The sequence below is a fragment of the Ceratotherium simum genome, chromosome 18, assembly GCF_057802395.1.
Source record: "Ceratotherium simum simum isolate JZ-2026a chromosome 18, ASM5780239v1, whole genome shotgun sequence".
NCBI classification, from domain to species: Eukaryota; Metazoa; Chordata; class Mammalia; order Perissodactyla; family Rhinocerotidae; genus Ceratotherium; species Ceratotherium simum.
In genome coordinates this window covers 8,768,985-8,787,445 of record NC_141917.1, presented here as the reverse complement: position 1 = coordinate 8,787,445, position 18,461 = coordinate 8,768,985, and the positions used below count along the sequence as shown (strand labels likewise).

Below are 18,461 nucleotides of genomic sequence, written 5' to 3'. Positions count from 1 at the left end.
TACACCTGAAATTTATATGATATTATAAACCAGTGTTACCTCAATAAACACACACAGACATCATAAAAATAAAAAATAAATATTTAAAAATAAAGTTTTTATTTAAAACTACACTCCACCATAACTAACAAATGCTAATAGAAATATGCATAATCAGGTCACCCATTAGCGTCCTGACAGTTTTAAACTCCAGTCCTAACTTAAAGTCCTAACTAAATCCAGTCCTAACAGATTAAACTCCACAAAAACACAGCTAAGGACTTAAACACAGTAACAGCAGCGGGCAGGCACGAAAGACATCCCTTTAGCTTCACCTCACTCCATGAGAGGGAGAGAAAGACAGCGAGATACACATGAACACACAATTAGGGTCGAGGGGCACCTCAAGACCATGAAGGCGCCAGGCCAGAGAGAGGTGAGCCAGTGGCTGCCTTAAGCAGAAGCTACTGGAACCCAGGGCTACTGGGCACATGGCCAGATGGCAGCAGCTTACCGCTCCCCGAACCCCGCCCCAAGTGGTTCTCGGGGCACATTTGTCTGTTTTCTCGCCTGGGGTGGCCTGTGACTACGGAGAAGGAACCGCAACAGATCCCTCCTGCTCTCTCACTCCATAATGCTCCTCCCACAGGACCACCTACCAAAACCTGGTTGTGACTTTTATTTAGACTGTCTTCTCTGTGACACCTCAGGGCCAAGTGCCGACCCCAAATGAACAATCTGAAGGGCGAGAGGCCGTGTACAGAAGGGGCAGGGACTTAATGCAGGCTTTTGATCTACTCTCTTACAGGAAATTCCTAATTAATGAGGAATAACCGAAAGTCAAGCCCACCACTAACGGATTTAATGGGTCCCCCACATCCACCGGACTAGGGTGCGCACACACTGAGCAGTGCAGCATGCAGTCCCAGACATTTAAGAGCATCACAGACTTGTGACTGCTCAATCTCGGGCAGCCAAACACCACTTGTCAAAATTGAGGGACACGAGTGGCCTGATTAGCAAAGTAGCCCCCTGGTTATCAATAAGCCAGACAAATCACTCCACCAACACCGAAAGGCCATGCAGCACCATCCAAGGAAGACCTGTAGATGTGCCAATCCCGTCTGCGCCGGAGCCAGGTGGTTGTCCGGGTAGAGGCAAATTAAAGGCACACTCCACTGCTGTGCCTTTCAGTTTCAGCTTTGGAACCAGACCCTTCAGCTACCACCACCCAAAGGACTCTGGTTTCCCAAAAGCTGCCACCGGGTCACTGGAATAATGCTGGAGGTCAGCATCATTTATAGTCAGAACTACCCGGGATCTGAACCTCTTCAAACCTCCCACTTTCACCTTCATCCTTGATTAATGAAAACATCCTTGGTGAAAGCTTTCACTCTGGTCCGTCTTGACTGGTCTAAGACCCTGAGCTCTAGCGGCGCAACACCAATGTCCCAGCCATCCCGCCTCATCGGCCTCCGCTATCAAAGTTCTGACACAAACAAAATAGAATCGTGCTCTCATTCCACGATTCCCAGGGGCAGTATCCAGACAGCTCACGCCTGCTTTCAGCACTCTAATTTTCTCCAAGTGCACAGTTCAGCCCAGAGAAACTCACCTAAGAGGCAGGAGGACGGCAAGACGCAGGGGGCAGGACGGGGACGAAGGCTCCCCTGCAGTAGACCAGCTGTGGCACCGAAGATTCGCACAAGCATTTTAACTGCATTGAATTCAATACCCTGCATTGAAGCCGCGATTACTACAGCTGCCAGCACCAGACTTGCCCTGCAATGGACCCTCCTTAAAGAATTTAAAGTGCACTTATTCCAATTATTGGACCTCGAAAGAGTCCAGTGTTGTTTTTCATCACTGCCCTCCTGGGTGGGGAGTAGGTAATTTGCGTGACTGCTGCCTTCCTTGGTTGGGGTAGTTGATTATGAGGCTCCCTCTATGAAAACGAACCCAGATTCCCCATCACCTGGATTCCCAGTCACTGTGGTCACTAACATAGACACTAGGACTTCCACTTAACGTAGCTGACAGGGCCACAGGACGCGCCATAGATCAAGGTTCTACAATCACCACAGCCACTGGCCCCCACGGGGAAGGATTAGTTCTAGAATTACTAGTTAGCCAAGTAGGAGAGAAAAGGCACTCAAAGCCATTTTCAGGAGGCTGTGGAAGTAGGAAATAGGGTGCAGCAGCAACAGTGTGTCAAGGACACAGTGCAGAGGGAGGCAGCGGGGACACCTACGAGGGTGCAAACAGTTGCTGGGTAGGCTTGTCCTGCGATTTGGACCAGCCCCACAAGGGTAACCCAGCTCCCATGTGGCATGAGGGAGCTGCAGTGAGGGCCACACAGCAGCCAGCTGGGGGGTGCATTCACCCCAGGAGGCACTGCAGCTCCCAACATTCCTGGCATGGGGGGTAGGGGGGGACAAGCAGAGATTGAAGACAGGGGACCTCCACTTAGAGGGATGGAGAAACACGCATGAATAAGATGGGACAGTGATTTTCAGAAGACCCCATCCTTCCCAACGACAAACCAAAACACAAAACTAAGCAAAGCAAACAACAAATCTAAACCAGGCCCCAGGGCTCTGTTTAACAGAGAGTCTAGAATAGAGAACTGGGACTTACCCAGCCTCTACAAGGTCAAAACTATTTTTACTGTAACACTAAGACAGACGCTGTCTTACTGCAATAAACAAAAAATTAAAAAAAAAAAAAAAAGACAAACGTTGTCTTTACTCTCATTGTCTTGCCAACATAGAGTGGAGTTTTCCAGATGCCACATGAGAAATCTGATTGAATGTAGCCACAGATGAAAAAATCCAGCTGCCTCCCATTAAACTAGACATTTAAGAGATTTGCAAATATAAAACAAATCCACTCTTCTCACCAATATTTTGGACTTGGAGTATATAGTTATTTTCATGAAAAAATTTATATTAACATGGAACATGTGTGTTAAGTAAATTAATGAATATTTTCAAATTTTTTTTTTTTTGAGGAAGACTGGCCCTGCGCTAACATCTGTTGCCAATCTTCCTCTTTTTCTTTTTTCTCCCAAAAGCCCCAGTACATAATTATGTGTCATAGTTGTAGGGTTGTAGCTCTTCTATGTGGGACGTCACCTCTGCATGGCTTGATGAACGGTGAGTAGGTCGCCCAGGATCCAAACCAGCGAACCCCAGGCCGCCAAAGCGGAACGCACGAGCTGAACGGCCAAACTTAACTGCTGCGCCACCAGGCTGGCCCCGTTTTATTTTTTTTTATATGGCAAAAAAAAGCTCTTCTGAGTCTTTACGTTTTTAAGAGCGTAAAGGGGTCCTGAGACCAAAAGAATTCAAGAACCACTGCTCTCCAGTAGTGGTTCCAATCTTTTTTCTTGCTCATGAAACCTTTGAAAAAATTCAGAGAATAACTATGGTTCTCTCAAAATATACACATACAAAAAACTTTCATTATTTTATCAGGAGCTTCACAAGCCTCCAATGATTCTATAAAAGGAAAGAGAAGGAAACATTAAACTTCTGAATCACCTTGTTTTAGAACCACGGAAATCTTTTACATAATTGTAAAACAAAATTATATCAAAATGGAAGGCAAGCAACCCCCAAATCAAAAATGAATCAAATAACCCCATGTATATCAACCTTACCACAGAAAAGAATTATTTTAGAGACTTTAAAACAGTAATATGAACATACGTCCCTAGCAGGTTATACCCTAAGACAGAAGGAACTACAAAGAAATCCTAAATAGAATTCAGTAATCACCGTGTTAACAGCAATAATACTGATAGTCATTTTAAAACTTGGAGGATAAAGCCATAAGTAGAATGATAGTGCTACCATGGTTATGTGTTTTTTTAAGAAATTATCTCTTAGAATACGTATTTATGGATGAAAAATATATCTGGGATTTGCTTTCAAATAATCCAGCAGAAGTGTGGAGGGGAGAGAGGGAAAGGGTTGAGATGAAAAAATCACCGGCCATTTACTTTTATCTGTTGAATCTAGATGCTGGCTATATGGAGGTTTATTATATTATCTATTTTCTGAGTGTTTGAAATTTTCCAAAAAAAAACAAAGGTTAAACATGCAATTTGCAAATAGCACAGCTGAACTTTTATTTTACTGACACTACCAAGTTCAATTTTATCAATGAAGTTCTTTAGCAAGAGGGCTTAGCATGTGATTTATTTAATACACACATACAAATTTGAAAACTCACGTTAGCAATTTTCTTATTTCACTGGTCTTCTTTTAAAAACGTGATAAAACTTTCACTGGCTATATTTTCATCAGGGGAAGAAAGTAGAATAAGATTTAAATACTATCTGTCTCAACACTCCTAAAATTCTATTTCTATGCAACCAACAACCCAATTCTAATTTAAAACCATTTAATCTAAACGACCCTAATATGGAATTTGGTCCAAAAATCAGTATCACCAATCTCTTTTGCAGTACTGACTCTTTTTTCCCACACGATGATGTGACTGAGTTTTGCTCAAGAACACCTTTATTCCCCTCAACGGAAAGGCAAAGATTGTTGGTATAAATCAGCTAGACCAGTGATAAGCCCTAGCTATAAAACACTTGTAAGACAAACATTCAGCTGTTTAGCAGGGCCCAAGCCCTGCTTAGACTGTGGCATGGGCATATCCACGCCTTATTAGGGAACTGGAGGCCAGGAAAAGCTGCTGAAGAGAGAGGCTGCACCTGCTCTTGCTCTATATCCTCAACCCAATTTCCTTAGCTGGTCTGTGTATGGAGTAGAAGGAATGGAAGCTTCTTCCCTGCCAATCCATGTTCCAGTAGAAAAATCTGAAACAAGGCATAGGTATACAGAGCTAAACATTTATTCTGGAAGGATACATAAGAAACTATTAGCAGTTGCTACCTTTGGGGGATTAGGGTCGGGGAAAGAAGTCCTCTCCTTATTTTATATGTGTTAGATGTCTACAGTATGTATTTGTGTAGTATTTTGCTAGTATTTTACTTTTATTTTTTTTATAATATTTTTTTAAGCAACTGAATTTTTATTTATTTATTTATTGTGTGTGTGTGTGTGTGTGTGTGTGTGTGTGTGTGTGTGTGTAAGATCAGCCCTGAGCTAACATCCATGCCCATCTTCCTCTACTTTATATGGGACGCCACCACAGCATGGCCTGATAAGCGGTGTGTCAGTGCGCGCCCGGGATCCGAACCTGCAAACCCCGGCCACCAAAGCGGAATGCACGCGCTTAACCACGTGCGCCACCGGGCCGGCCCCTAGTATTTTACTTTTAAAATGAATAGTTTCCTATATACTTATGTCCAAAGACATGTACAGAATATTCATAGCAGCACTATCCATAATATCTCCAAAATGGAAACTACTCAAATTGCCTATCGACAGTAGAATGGATAAATAAATTTCGGTATAGTCACACAATTGAATAATATATAGCAATAAGAATAAACCAACTAAAAATGCAAATCACAGTTTGGATTTATCGCACAAAACGATGTTGAGTTAAGAAACCAGAGAGAGTGTACCTACTATACAATTCCACATGTAAAAAGTTCAAAAACAGGAAAAACTAACATCTATCATTAGAAGTCAGGATAGTAGTTACCTCTACGGGAAAGAGGCAGTAAAGACTACAAGAGGACTGAAGAGGACTTAAGGTTCCAGACCAAGATGAAATAGATGCACTTCTCCCTATTCCTCCTGCCAAGCACAGCTAAAAACCTAGGACATTATATATAAAACAAACATAAGACTCTAGAAGGTAAAGAGAAAATAGACCAGCAAGGGAGCTGGGGACCCAAGGAACCACATAGCAGTGAGTTCTCCGAGTTTGCTGTTTGCTTCATGTATCCTGGACTGGTGGCGGAGGTGGAGAAGCTGGCAACCTAGAAACACCAGTGAGAACATACAAAAAAATTCCTCCCCAAAAGCCGGCATTTCTAGCCAAAGGACCAGGAAAGGGGAGCCTAGCAAGACAGACAACTTTTAAACAATAACTGTCACTGTACCCCAGCCAAACACTACAGGAAAAACACGCAGCCTTAACACCACCTCTGCCAGCCAAGGCCAAGCGGCGAAGAGAGAGATTACCTAACTCTATTTCAGTTACTGAGGCCCAACTAAATTATCAAGCAAGTTAATGAGAAAATGAGGATTAAAACCTATTCTCCAATTCCAAGAGCACTCCTTTTGACTTTACCATACTTCCTCCTGAACCACCTTGGTTGTATGATACAGTTTTCTTGAATGTTTTATTTTTTTCACAATTTAATGCCAATATTCTATATATCTTTACTATCTACTATTCCAACTTTATTATATTCTCATTTGTACAGTAAACTGCTCCCTCTAGTAAAACACATTACATTATCGAAATATAAGGTTAAAAATAACTAAGTAGTACAGCAGCTAATTAAAAAGTAGTTTTATTACTAGTGTAGCTGGACATTTCCTCATTTTACCAAATTCTCTTTCTTTGTCAATTATCTGTTTAAGTCCTTTGTCCAGCTTACTAATTGGGGCCTTAACAACAAGAAAACAGTCCAGAAAAAAAAAAATCAGCACAAGATTTGAAGAGATACTTCACCAAAGAAGGTATACAAGTGAAAAAATGAAGTCATTAGGGAAATGCAAATTAAAATCACATTAAGACAGTGATGGTTGCACAATGTGACTGTATTTAACGCCACTGAATTGCACATTTAAAAATGGTAAATTTTGTTATGTATATTTTACCACAATATAAAAAATTTTTAAATCACAGTAACATACCACTACAGACCTACTAAAATGACAAAACAAAAAAATATATATATATACTCTTACCATACAATCCAACAATCCTATTCCTAGGTATTTAACCTAGTAAAATGAAAACTTGGGTTCACACAAAAACCTATGTGACTATGTATAATGGTTTAATTCATAATTCCCCAAAACTGGAAACTGACCCAAGCATTCCACAACTAGGGAATGGATAAACTGTGGTACATCTCTACAATAGAATATAAGTAAGCAACAAAAAGGAATAAACTACTGATATATGCAACAATGTAAATAAATCTCAAATGCATTATGTTAAGTGAAAGAAGCCAGACTCAAAAATCTACATACTGTATGACTGCATTTATGACATTCTTGAAAAGGCAAAACTACAGAGATGGAAACAGATCAGTGGTCGCCAGGGTCTGAGGGTGGAGTTGACCACAAAAGGGCAGATCCCTACGATGACCTCTATAACCACTACAGGAGTCCCCAGTACCTGCAATTAGCTGCCACTGCTGTTTTTAGAGCCGAAAGTAGAAAACGGCTTCACCCTTTCCCTCCAAATTCTGATCCCACAAGTGCTTCTCAGAATGCAACTCAAGCCTAATCAGCAAGGAGGCCAAAAAATGAAGTTTTCAGGCTTTCAGGAGCAACAGCACAGGTGAATGTTAATTTTGTAATGATCAGTAATCTAGAGAGATAAGAAAATAACTAAACTTTGGGATACATGGAGAATAACCTTAAATCTATGTTTGCAAGGCCAAATTACCAATCCACTGCTTCAGGAGCAGTAGGCAACTGCAAGTTCAGCAGTCCAGGCAGTGGCTCCAACAGTTTCAACAGGAGTGTGCCAAGTATCAGTGTATTTGCTTCAGCTCCAAATTCAGTACCTGTGCAGCGATAAGAGACTAAACTCTTTTAAGCATTTTTTATAACATATTTGTCAGTAGAGGATGCTGGCGGGACAACCCAGGAGGAAGGGAGCATTTCCTTGCTGCTGCTGCACTGTCAGCAGGTTTATTACACTGACCACCTTCCAACAGCCTTACTGATAAGAACCTGACACACTCCAGGTCTTGCACCCACAGTGGTACTCCAACTCCCTCTGCACGCCCACCCATCAACCTTCGCTCTCCTGCACCCTGGAGGGTTGTTTCCTGCTTACCCAGAAACAGTGGACTCCATCAACCTTCGCTCTCCTGCACCCTGGAGGGTTGTTTCCTGCTTACCCAGAAACAGTGGACTAGCTCTGGCTTGGACAACTCCATAATCCTCCAGTGAAGAGGGAACCACCCCTTTCAAGTTTGTCCCTACTTGATCGCTCTCCCTCTCGCCCAGGGTACTCTTCACAGTATTCTTTACATCTTTATAGTTACCCTCTTATCACAGCTTAATAATTCTTCCAACTTCGGTTAAATTATTGTGTTTTCTGTCTCCTGACTAGACCCAGACTGCAAAGAAAATAGAAGATTTAAAAAAGAACCAAGTGGAAATTTTAGAACTGGAAAATACAGGGAGTGTGGGCTCACTCCGGGACTTAAGCTCAACAGCAACAGCGCCTCAAGAAAAAGCACTTGTACAATTCTTTGGAGTTGCCAGCTAACTAGCTGCTTTTTTCTTCCCCCATGAAACACTATTTTTACTATGGAAAAGAAGTTGACAGTTATTCTGATAGATGTGGGTATCTGGCAGACATTTTGTCACAAAAGAATGAAGTGAGCCTAGGAGCCAAGGAAAATAACTGACAATATTTGCTGCCAATCATAAAAACCAAACTTTCAAGCAAAAATTAGGATTTTAGAAAACTTGTATCCACCACAATGAGCATTATAGCTTCCCAATACCTAAAGACTTTTCAAGATGAGATAGGTGGTGACGTAAATGAATGTGAACTCTTTATATTATACATGAAATGTGTCAACATTTGGAAGATCTGCATAACTCAATGATCCAATATCTACCAATTATCAATCCTTGATGTTATAAAATCCAGCATGAGTAAAAGACAAACCAATGGATATTTTTTAAATAGCTTTACTGGGCCGGCCCCGTGGCTTAGCGGTTAGGTGCGTGCGCTCCGCTACGGGCGGCCCGGGTTCGGATCCCGGGCCTGCACCGACGCACCGCTTCTCCGGCCATGCTGAGGCTGCGTCTCACATACAGCAACTAGAAGGATGTGCAGCTATGACGTGCAACTATCTACTGGGGCTTTGGGGGGAAAAAATAAATAAATAAAATCTTTAAATAGCTTTACTGAAGAATAAGTGACATACAATAAAATGTACTTATTTAAAGGGTATCGCTTGATAAGCTTGGCAATGGTAAAATTGTTACCACAATCAAGATAATAAACGTATCTATCACCGCCAAAATTAACTTTCGTCCCTTTGTAATCCTTCCATCCCACCCTTCTCTCACCCCTATTCCTAGACAACCATTGATCTGCATTCTATTATTATGGATTAACTTGCATTTTCTAGAGTTTTATGTAAGTGGAACATACTCGCTTTTGTCTGGCTTATTTCACTCAGCATAATTATTTTGAGATTCATCTATGTTGTTACATCAATAAGTTCATTTCTTTTCATCGCAGACTAGTATTCCATTGTATGGATGTATCACAATTTGTTTATTCATTCATCCGTTGATGGACATTTGCTTTGGTTCAAGTTTGGGTATTTTACAAATAAAACTCCTATGTACATTCGTATACAAGTCTTTGGCATACATTCATTTCTCTTAGTAAATACCTAGGTATACCACGGCCAGATTATACAGTAAGTAAGTGCATATCTAACTTTTTAAGAAACTGCTACACTGATTTCCAAAGCGGCTGTACCACTTTACATTCCCACCAGCAGTATATGAAAAGTTCCTGTTGCTCCACATTCTCACCAACATTTGGGATGGTCAGTCTTTATAATTTCAGCCATTCTAATAGGTATGTAGTGATATCTCATTGTAGTTTTAATTTAACAGCTTTATTGAAATATAATTTACATACTATCAAGTTCAACAACTTAAAGTGTACAATTCAATGGTTTCGAATATATTTAGAGTTATGCAACCATCACCATAATCTAATTTTTTAACATCATCCCAAAAAGAAACCTTGTAACTGTTAACAGTCACTCTCCATTCTGTTAGCCCTAACCACTAATCTACTTTCTCTTTATATATATTTGCCTATTTTGGACATTTCATTGGACATTTCATGGACAAACTGGATCATATAAAATGTGGTGATCTCTCTTGATTGGTTTCTTTCATTAGCATAATATTTATGAGGTTCATCCAAGTTACAGCATGTATCAGTATTTCATTCCTATTTATTCCCAAAAGTATTCTTTAACGATATACACATTTTGTTTATCCATTCATCAGTTGATGGACAATGAGTTGTTTCTACCGCTTGTGAACATATATTTTGAATTCTCTTTGGTATATACCTAGAAATGGAATTGCTGGGTCATATGGTAACAGCTTAACTTTTTGAGGTTAATCAGCAGCACTATTTTACGTTGTCATCAGCAATGAATGAAGGTTCCAATTTCTCCACATCCTCACCAAAATTGATTATCTGTCCCTTTTGATTACAGCCATCCTAGTGGGTGTGAATTATCTCACTGTGGTTTTGATTTGTACGTACCTAATGACTAATGATGCTTAGCATCTTTTCATGCACTTATTGCCATGTGCATATATTCTTCGGTGAATTGTCTGTCCAGATCTTTGGGCCATTTCTTAAATTAGGTTATTCATTTTCTTATTATTGAGTTTTGAGAATCCTTTATCAGATATATGTTTTGCAAACATTTTCTGTGGCCTGTCTTCATTCTCTTAACAGTGTCTTTTAAAGAGCAGAAGTTCTGAATTTTGATGCCATCCAATTTATCAAGTTCTGTTATGGATCATGCTTTTAGTACTGTACTTAAGAAATATTGGCCTAAGCCAAGATCACAAAGATTTTCTCCTCTATTTTGTTCTTTAAGTTTCATAGTTTTAGGTTTTTCATTTAGGTCTAACCCCCCTTTAAGTTAATTTTCCCATATGGTGCAAGGTATGGCTCGAGTTCATTTTCCGCCTATGGATATTCAATTATTCCAGCACCATTTGTTGAAAAACTACTTTCTCCATTGAATTGCTTTTGTGCCTTAGTCAAAAATCAGTTATCCATATATGTATGGGTCTATTTCTGGACTCTCTGTCTTGAACCATCAGACCAATGGATTTTAATTTAAGTTGATTTAATCTTAAAAAGTCGATTGATATGTTTTCAGATATAACACTGCTTAAGAAACTACCACTTGTCAAAAGAAAAAAAAAAAAAAAAGAAACTACCACTTGTCAAGTTTTGGCATAATAACAAAGAATATCCAAAATTACCTGAAAATATGCCTCCCTTCTCAAACTATCCATGTTGAGACCAAATCTTCTTCATATACTTTAACCAAAACATACGGCAACAGAGTAATTGCAGAGGCAGAGATGAGAATCCAATAGTCTTCTAATAATCCAGACATAAAAGAGATTTGTAAAAAAATTAAAACAATGCTATTCTTGTCACTAAAAGTTTTTCGTCTTGGAAAATACATTCATCATAAAGTTATTTTTGTTAACATGTATCGAATTTAAAGTTTAGTTTTCATTTCTAATACAACGTGTGTGTGTGTGTGTGTGTGTGTGTGTGTGTGTGTGGTGTGTGTGTGTGGTGTGTGTATCCCACATACAAACAAAAGTCCTTTGGGTCCTCAATTCTTCAGAGTGTAACCTGAACAGACATTTCTCCAAAGAAGATATACAGATGGCCAACAGACACATGAAAAGATGTTCAAAATCACTAACTATCAGGGAAATGCAAATCAAAACTACAATGAGATATCACCTCACGCCCGTCAGAATGGCTATAATTAACAAGACAGGAAACAACATGTGTTGGAGAGGATGTGGAGAGAAGGGAACTCTCATACACTGCTGGTGGGAGTGCAAACTGGTGCAGCCACTATGGAAAACAGTATGGAGATTCCTCAAAAAATCAACGATAGAACTACCATATGATCCAGCTAATCCACTGTTGGGTATTTATCCAAAGAACTTGAAAACACCAATTTGCAAAGGTACATGCACCCCTGTGTTCATTGCAGCCTTATTCACGATAGCCAAGACTTGGAAGCAACCTAAGTGCCCATCAAGGGACGAATGGATAAAGAAGCTGTGGTATATATACACAATGGAATACTACTCAGCCATAAGAAACGACGAAATCCAGCCATTTGTGACAACATGGATGGACATTGAGGGTATTATGCAAAGTGAAATAAGTCAGAGGGAGAAGGCCAAATACCGTATGATTTCCTTCATTAAGTAGTAGATAATAACAACAATAAACAAACACATAGGGACAGAGATTGGATTGGTGGTTACCAGAGGGAAGGGGGGAGGGAGGAGGGTGAAAGGGATAATTCGGTACGTGTGTGTGGTGATGGGTTGTAATTAGTATTTTGGTGGTGAACATGATGTAGTCCATGCAGAAATAGAAGTACAATGATGTACACCTGAAATTTTTGCAATGTTATAAACCAATGTTACTGCAATAAACCAAAAAATTAAAATAAAAAAAAATAAAAAAAATAAAATTCTTCAGAGTGTAAAGGAATCCTAAGATCAATGATCTTCAAACTATTCCATTCAATAAAAGTGCCTCTAAGGAACTTTACAATGTTTGAGAATGGGGGAAATGAAATTTAAGCAGGAAACACTGTTGGCACAGGGCCTAAGCACACAGTAAGTATTCAATATTTGATAAGTGGAGGAAAAAAAAAAAGACAAGGAATCTCCAAATCTTATATCTCAAAAGTGCTATAAGTGAACTGCACACTAAAAAAGGTAATTTTATTGTGTGTAATTATACCTTATTAACCTGTCAGTAAAAAATACACAGTTAGGTGGGAGTAGTGAAGAAGAAAGACAGCAAAGTTAAAAGGATATCATAACGAAGTTAAGTTACAAGAAGTAAGTGTATAGAAAATGCTTCAACGTCTTCCAAGCCTTTAAGAACTCATCATGTCTGTTATAGACTGAAGTGTCTCAATTCCCTCACCTCCAACAAAATTCACATGTTGAAGTCCTAACCCCTAGTACCTCAGAATAACTATATTTAGAGACAGGTTCTTTAAAGAGGTAATTAAGTTTAAAAGAAGAGGTGTTAGGGTGGGCCCTAATCCAATATGGCTGGTGCCTTTATAAAAAGAGGAGATTAGGACAAAGATACGCACAGAGGGAAAACCATGTGAAGACACAGGGGGAAGACGAAAATCTGCAAGCCAAAAAGAGAGGCCTCATTAGAAACCAACCCTACGAACTTGATCTCAAACTTCTAGCATCCAGAACTGTGAGAAAATAACTGTCTGTTGTTTAAGCCATCCAGTCTTCTGTGGTACTACCCTTGCAAACTAATACAATGTCCAAAACTAAACTTATCTCTTTCCATTCTCAGTTGATGAGACTACACTAGAAATCAAACATTTTTAAATCTTCCTCCCTACATCACTTCAATCACTATATTCTATTAATTCTACGCTGATGTTTCTTCTTTCTCATTCCTTCTACTCCCATTGCCATAATTTAAACTCCTATAATATCTTGCCTAGCCCACTACAATAGCATTCTAAAATATAGACAATTAATAACAGTTTTCCCTTAGAGTCTTACTTCCTATTTCCTTTTTAAGAACTGTTTCTATTCTATCTATATTATACTAAAACTAAGTGATCTTCATGTCCTTACAAGAGAAAAGTAAAACCCACTAAAATAAGCCTGGTCTGGAAGAGGATACCCCGGTAGCCCAGTATTAAATCACTCATAGCATTCCAGCCTAGAAGGTATTCTAGTTCAACCATGTAGCAGACACCTTTGGGATGTCTGCCCAGATCAAGAATGGACAAAGCCAGCCATGATTTTTATCCTTTTTTTTAAAATTGAGATATAACTGACATATAACATTAGTTTCAAGTATACAACATAAAGATTCAAAATATGTATATATTGTGAAATGATCACCATAATAAGTCTAGTTAAATCCATCACCGCTCAGTTACAAATTTCTTTTTCTTGTGATGAGAACTTTTAAGATATACTCTTTTAGCAACATTCAAATATACAATACAGTATTATTACCTACAGTCACCAGGCTGTACTTTACATCCCCAGGACTTATTTTATAACTGGAAGTTTGTACCTTTTGACATGATTTTCATTATTACGTTATCTTCCCCATCACCACTCAGCTATCTGGATCATGGCACCTGACCCAAGACGGGCCAACCCAATTCTAGCTCCCAGAAATTTAAGAGTTGATCAGGAGGAAGATGCATTAAGGGAAGTAGCCAGTGACAGAGTGGCAAGACAATTCATGTCTCACCTCTCTGCTCAAAACCCTCTTATGCCTCCCTATCTTACGAAAGTAAAAACCAACATAAGCCCTGCATACTCACTCCCCCTTTGTACTCCATGCTCTCTCTGACCTCATATTTTACTTCCTCTTCCCTCAACTCATTTACTCCACTGCAGCTACACTGGTCTCCTGGTTATACCTTGAACATTCCTGGCATACTCCCATCTTAGAGATTCCATAGTGGCTGTTCCCTCTGCCTAGAATGCTCTGCCCACAGAGCAATTTGCATGTCTAACTCCTTCCCCTCCTTTGCTCCTTCTCAGTGAGGCCTTCCTTTACTGCCATATTGAAAACTGCAACCCCTTCCTCATATCCCGACACTCCTTATTCCCTCCTGATTTACTGTTCTCCTCAGCACTTACAACCTTCTAGTTACGCCATATAATTTATTACGTTTATTTTCTGTCTTCCCTTCCTCCTATATCAAGCCAAAAACAAGAATGTGAAGCTCTAGGAAAGAAGAGATTTTGTCTGTTTTGTTCCCTGCCTAGCCCAAGTGCATAAAATAGCGCCTGGCTCCTAGCAGGTGCTCACTAAACATTTGTCAAAGAAGTGCCTGCCTGCTCGGTCACGAGCATGCCAAAGCAGTGAAAGCTGATCTGTGGCAAGAAGAATGAAGCAGACATGTCTGGAAGCAGAGATAAAAGACCATGCGGTTCTAGAAAGAACAGTAACTAGCGGTCTGATTCTGACAACTTCCCATCCTTTTAATTCATTTTTTCCAAACCTTAGTCGCCTCAAGTTTTTGCCATGGTGAACAGAGAACATGCTCAACTCAATACTCTTCAGCTTCACACCTTCCCAACAAATGTTTCATAAAGAACAGCTGCTGTGGCCTTCCATTAAAAAACTGCTGATAAGACTTTGTATTATGTTCTGCTAATGTAAGGAGTAATTCAGCAAAAGGAAAAGAAAAATCAGCTCTAGGTATCACTGGGCTGAAATGAGAGCACTCTACTATGGCAAAATGTTTAATATGTTGATGGGAGTCTCATACATCAACACTTGCTTGCAACATCTATTCCAACAGTGAGTGCTTGTCCTTTCAAAACATGTATATCCTTGAGCAAAGGACAAATTTTTTTTTTTCTGAAACTGAAATATCTCAATGCATTGCAGGATCAGACTTCCAGTCCATAAAATGAGGAAGCTGCATACCTAAGGTCTCCTCTAGCTCTGAAGTGTAAAGATCTGAAGATGGAGAGCAGTTTACATAACACATCTGCACTCATACAAACTACATACAAACAATAAGAATGATTCACCCATCCTCTGTATTATGAGAATGGATTATAAACCTGTTGATTTTACAAAAATAAAATTTAATACACTGAACACTTTAGAGATCTTTAAAATCTAGCAAACATTATGAAGGGCCAAAATCTACCTCGCAAATAACCAATTTTCTAACAGAATTCAGTATTGTTTACTACAAATACAAAATATTCTGAACATTGTAACATCATACATGCTACCACTAGAGGAGCAACAGCTATTTTTAAGAGAGGGAAGGGTTATACTATATTCGCATGGTTGGTATTTTAGTAACATTCTTAGTCTGTGCGCTCAGTTAATATACTAAAAAACAGAAAAGTAAACAACATTATCAGTGTTTTTAACAAGAGGTGATAAGATTAAAAGATTTTTAAAAATTTAATTCTCTTTATGTTTAGCCATATTTTCCAAGTCTTCTACCTAAAAACTGTTTCTTTTACAATCAGATAAAACCCCAGTTGCATTTAATTTAAGCAATAATCTACAGTGACTAATTTAGCAAATAGAACAGTTGTTTCCAAGCTTTTTTTTCACTATCATTTTTATCATAAGATCCTCTGTAATCCTCCCTTTCCTTCCAGTGTTTTTTCAAACTAAATTTAAATTAATTTTGAAAATTTCAGAAGACTTTCAATTTGGAATCTTGCAAAAATAGCCATGAAAAATTTAAAACTCACTTTCATTTCATGACTAATAGTTTCATAAAACAATGCAAAATAAGGTTCTGTCAAATTATGTAAACAATTCATCCAATAAAGGGAGTGACAAAAATAAGTTATTACAACATTGGACACTGGGTATACACTTATAAATACCTAATTTAACCATGGAGTCTACAGACCTGAGTTTCAATCTTGCCACTGACATTTCCTAGCTGTATGACCTGGGGCAAGTTACTTAATCATACTAACCAGCAGTTTCCTCAACTGTGAAAAGGGGATAGTGCCCACCTAGAAATGTTGAGAGAACTAAGTGAGATGTGTATAAAGTGCCATACATCAAGTCCTCAGTAAATGTTAATTGTTTCAATAGGGAACAGTGTTCAAGTCAGTAAATAAATATCATTTATACCTTACCCTGATTATAATTTTACAAGCAAAAAAATGTTTAAATACTAGAAGTACACCGAAAATATTTCTTTCATGATTCCATATAAACGTCAAGATTCTGCACTTCCTGAATTACCACTGACTATCGCACCATCAATGTATGGAAGCACTTAGGTGCCCAGGCTGAAATGGAATTTATTATAATACGCCAGTACACATCAAGTGATAAATAAATACATGCCTTACAAGATTGAGTCACTAAAATGCGAATCCAAAAGGATGTGAAATCTATGTGGATGGAAATTTACACACACAAGGACCACCTGTCAAAAAGTATTCCTCATCCTGTCAGCAGTTTCACTTTACTATTTTTTCCAAAGGAGTCTCCTGTGGCGATTAGCATCACTCACTATGTATAAGAAACACAACTGGGGCATAATAAAAAGAAAACTATTTGTAACCAGAATGTCTAGGTTCAAATCTCTCTTACTAGTGTGTGAAACCTGGACAAGCTATTAAAATAAGTAATCCTGAATTTCCGCATCTATACAAGTTAATAACACTTACCGACTCCACGGGGCTGTTATGAAGATGAAATGCGAATGCATGCAAGTATGCTTTGTAAACTGTCAAGTGTCACAGGCAACTGTCCTCACAGCTGAGGTTCTTATCATCTAAAGAAAGACTTTTTAAATCGAGTTCTATCAACTCATAACATATACACACAATACCAAACTTTTTATCACTCATTATTGCACACCATGACAGTAGTGCTCCATGTTTTTCATCCCAAACCACCAAAATCGCAATCCACAAAGTTGAAAGACGCTTATCATATCCCCACATAAATAGATCCAAAGCATAAACGTATTTTCACTGATAACCAAAACATCAAGAAACAGGACAATCTAGTAATTTCCTCTACAGATTCACTAAATTACTTGACAGACTCTAAAAAGATAAAACCGTTTAAAAATCACCCACCCTCAGTGGATAAGCAAATGCACTGCAATACTCATAGATGTTTATACCCTACGTATTCAATTTTCAAGGGTCAGCTTGTTCCAAAACACACGCACTCACGAAACAAAACAAAACACACAAAACCCTGCGTACTGGGGTCAGGGATTAAACACAAAATGACGACACCAAAACAAAAGGATCCTAAAGAGCCTTCCTCCTCCCCGCTCAGTAAACACATTCTGCCGCGGCCCGCAAGCCGAGGGCAAGGTTTTCCGACAGGGGTCAGTCCGCTCCACTCGGCCGTCACCTGGCGCGGTATTTTTCGCGAAGTTTCAGAGTCAACAAAGAAGTCCTGCCGAGAGGGGGTAGGGCCCGCATGGCAAGAGGCACCACGACCGAAAGACAGACAAAACCGAGTGGGGGAAGGGTGAGAAGACGCCCCCGGGCTTCCAGCGGCGGCGGCGGCCCCCGGGCCTGGCGGGATCCGCGGCGCCCCCCGGCCCGGGCCCCGCAACCCAAGCCCCCGGCCCCGCAGGGCCCCGGCCCTCCGCGCGCGCGGGAAGCGGCGGGGGCGCGAGGGTCACCTTCCGCTCGCGCCGGCGGCTCGGCGGGCAAACGGCCCGGGCGCCGGCCCCGCCGCGGTCCCCGCGCGCCCCCGCCCGAGGGGAGGCCCCGCCGCACGCCCGGGGACCCTGCGCGCCGCGGCCGGGGCGCGGGCGCCGCCGACTTACCTTCCTCGGCGGTGTCCATCTTGTCTGGGGGGGCGGCGGTGACGCAGCCGCGAGCTCCCGCGGCCGAGGCCCGAGCCTTCCGGCCGGGGAGGGAGGGGGGAAGGAGGGAGGAGGAAGCGGAGCCGGGCCGGGCAGGTGCGTGTGCTCAGGTGGACAGAGGCCGCGAGAGGAAGGAGAGGGGGAAAGGGTAGAGGGAGAGGCTGACGAAGCGCGCGCGCCACAGGGA

General features: G+C 40.4%; 1 protein-coding gene across 2 annotated transcripts in view; it reads right to left on the bottom strand.

Annotated features, from left to right (window-relative positions):
• Positions 1–18,459, bottom strand: part of MARCHF6 (membrane associated ring-CH-type finger 6) — an 80,284-nt gene extending 61,825 nt beyond the window's left edge. The window contains exon 1 of one of the 2 annotated variants that reach the window (XM_087443123.1): positions 18,236–18,459. In XM_087443123.1, coding sequence (XP_087299249.1) covers positions 18,236–18,254 — 19 coding nt within the window. In that variant the 5' untranslated portion in view covers positions 18,255–18,459. The remainder of the gene's footprint in view (positions 1–18,235) is intronic. The other variant, XM_087443122.1, reaches the window with a different exon arrangement.
• Positions 18,460–18,461: the final 2 nt, after the last annotated feature.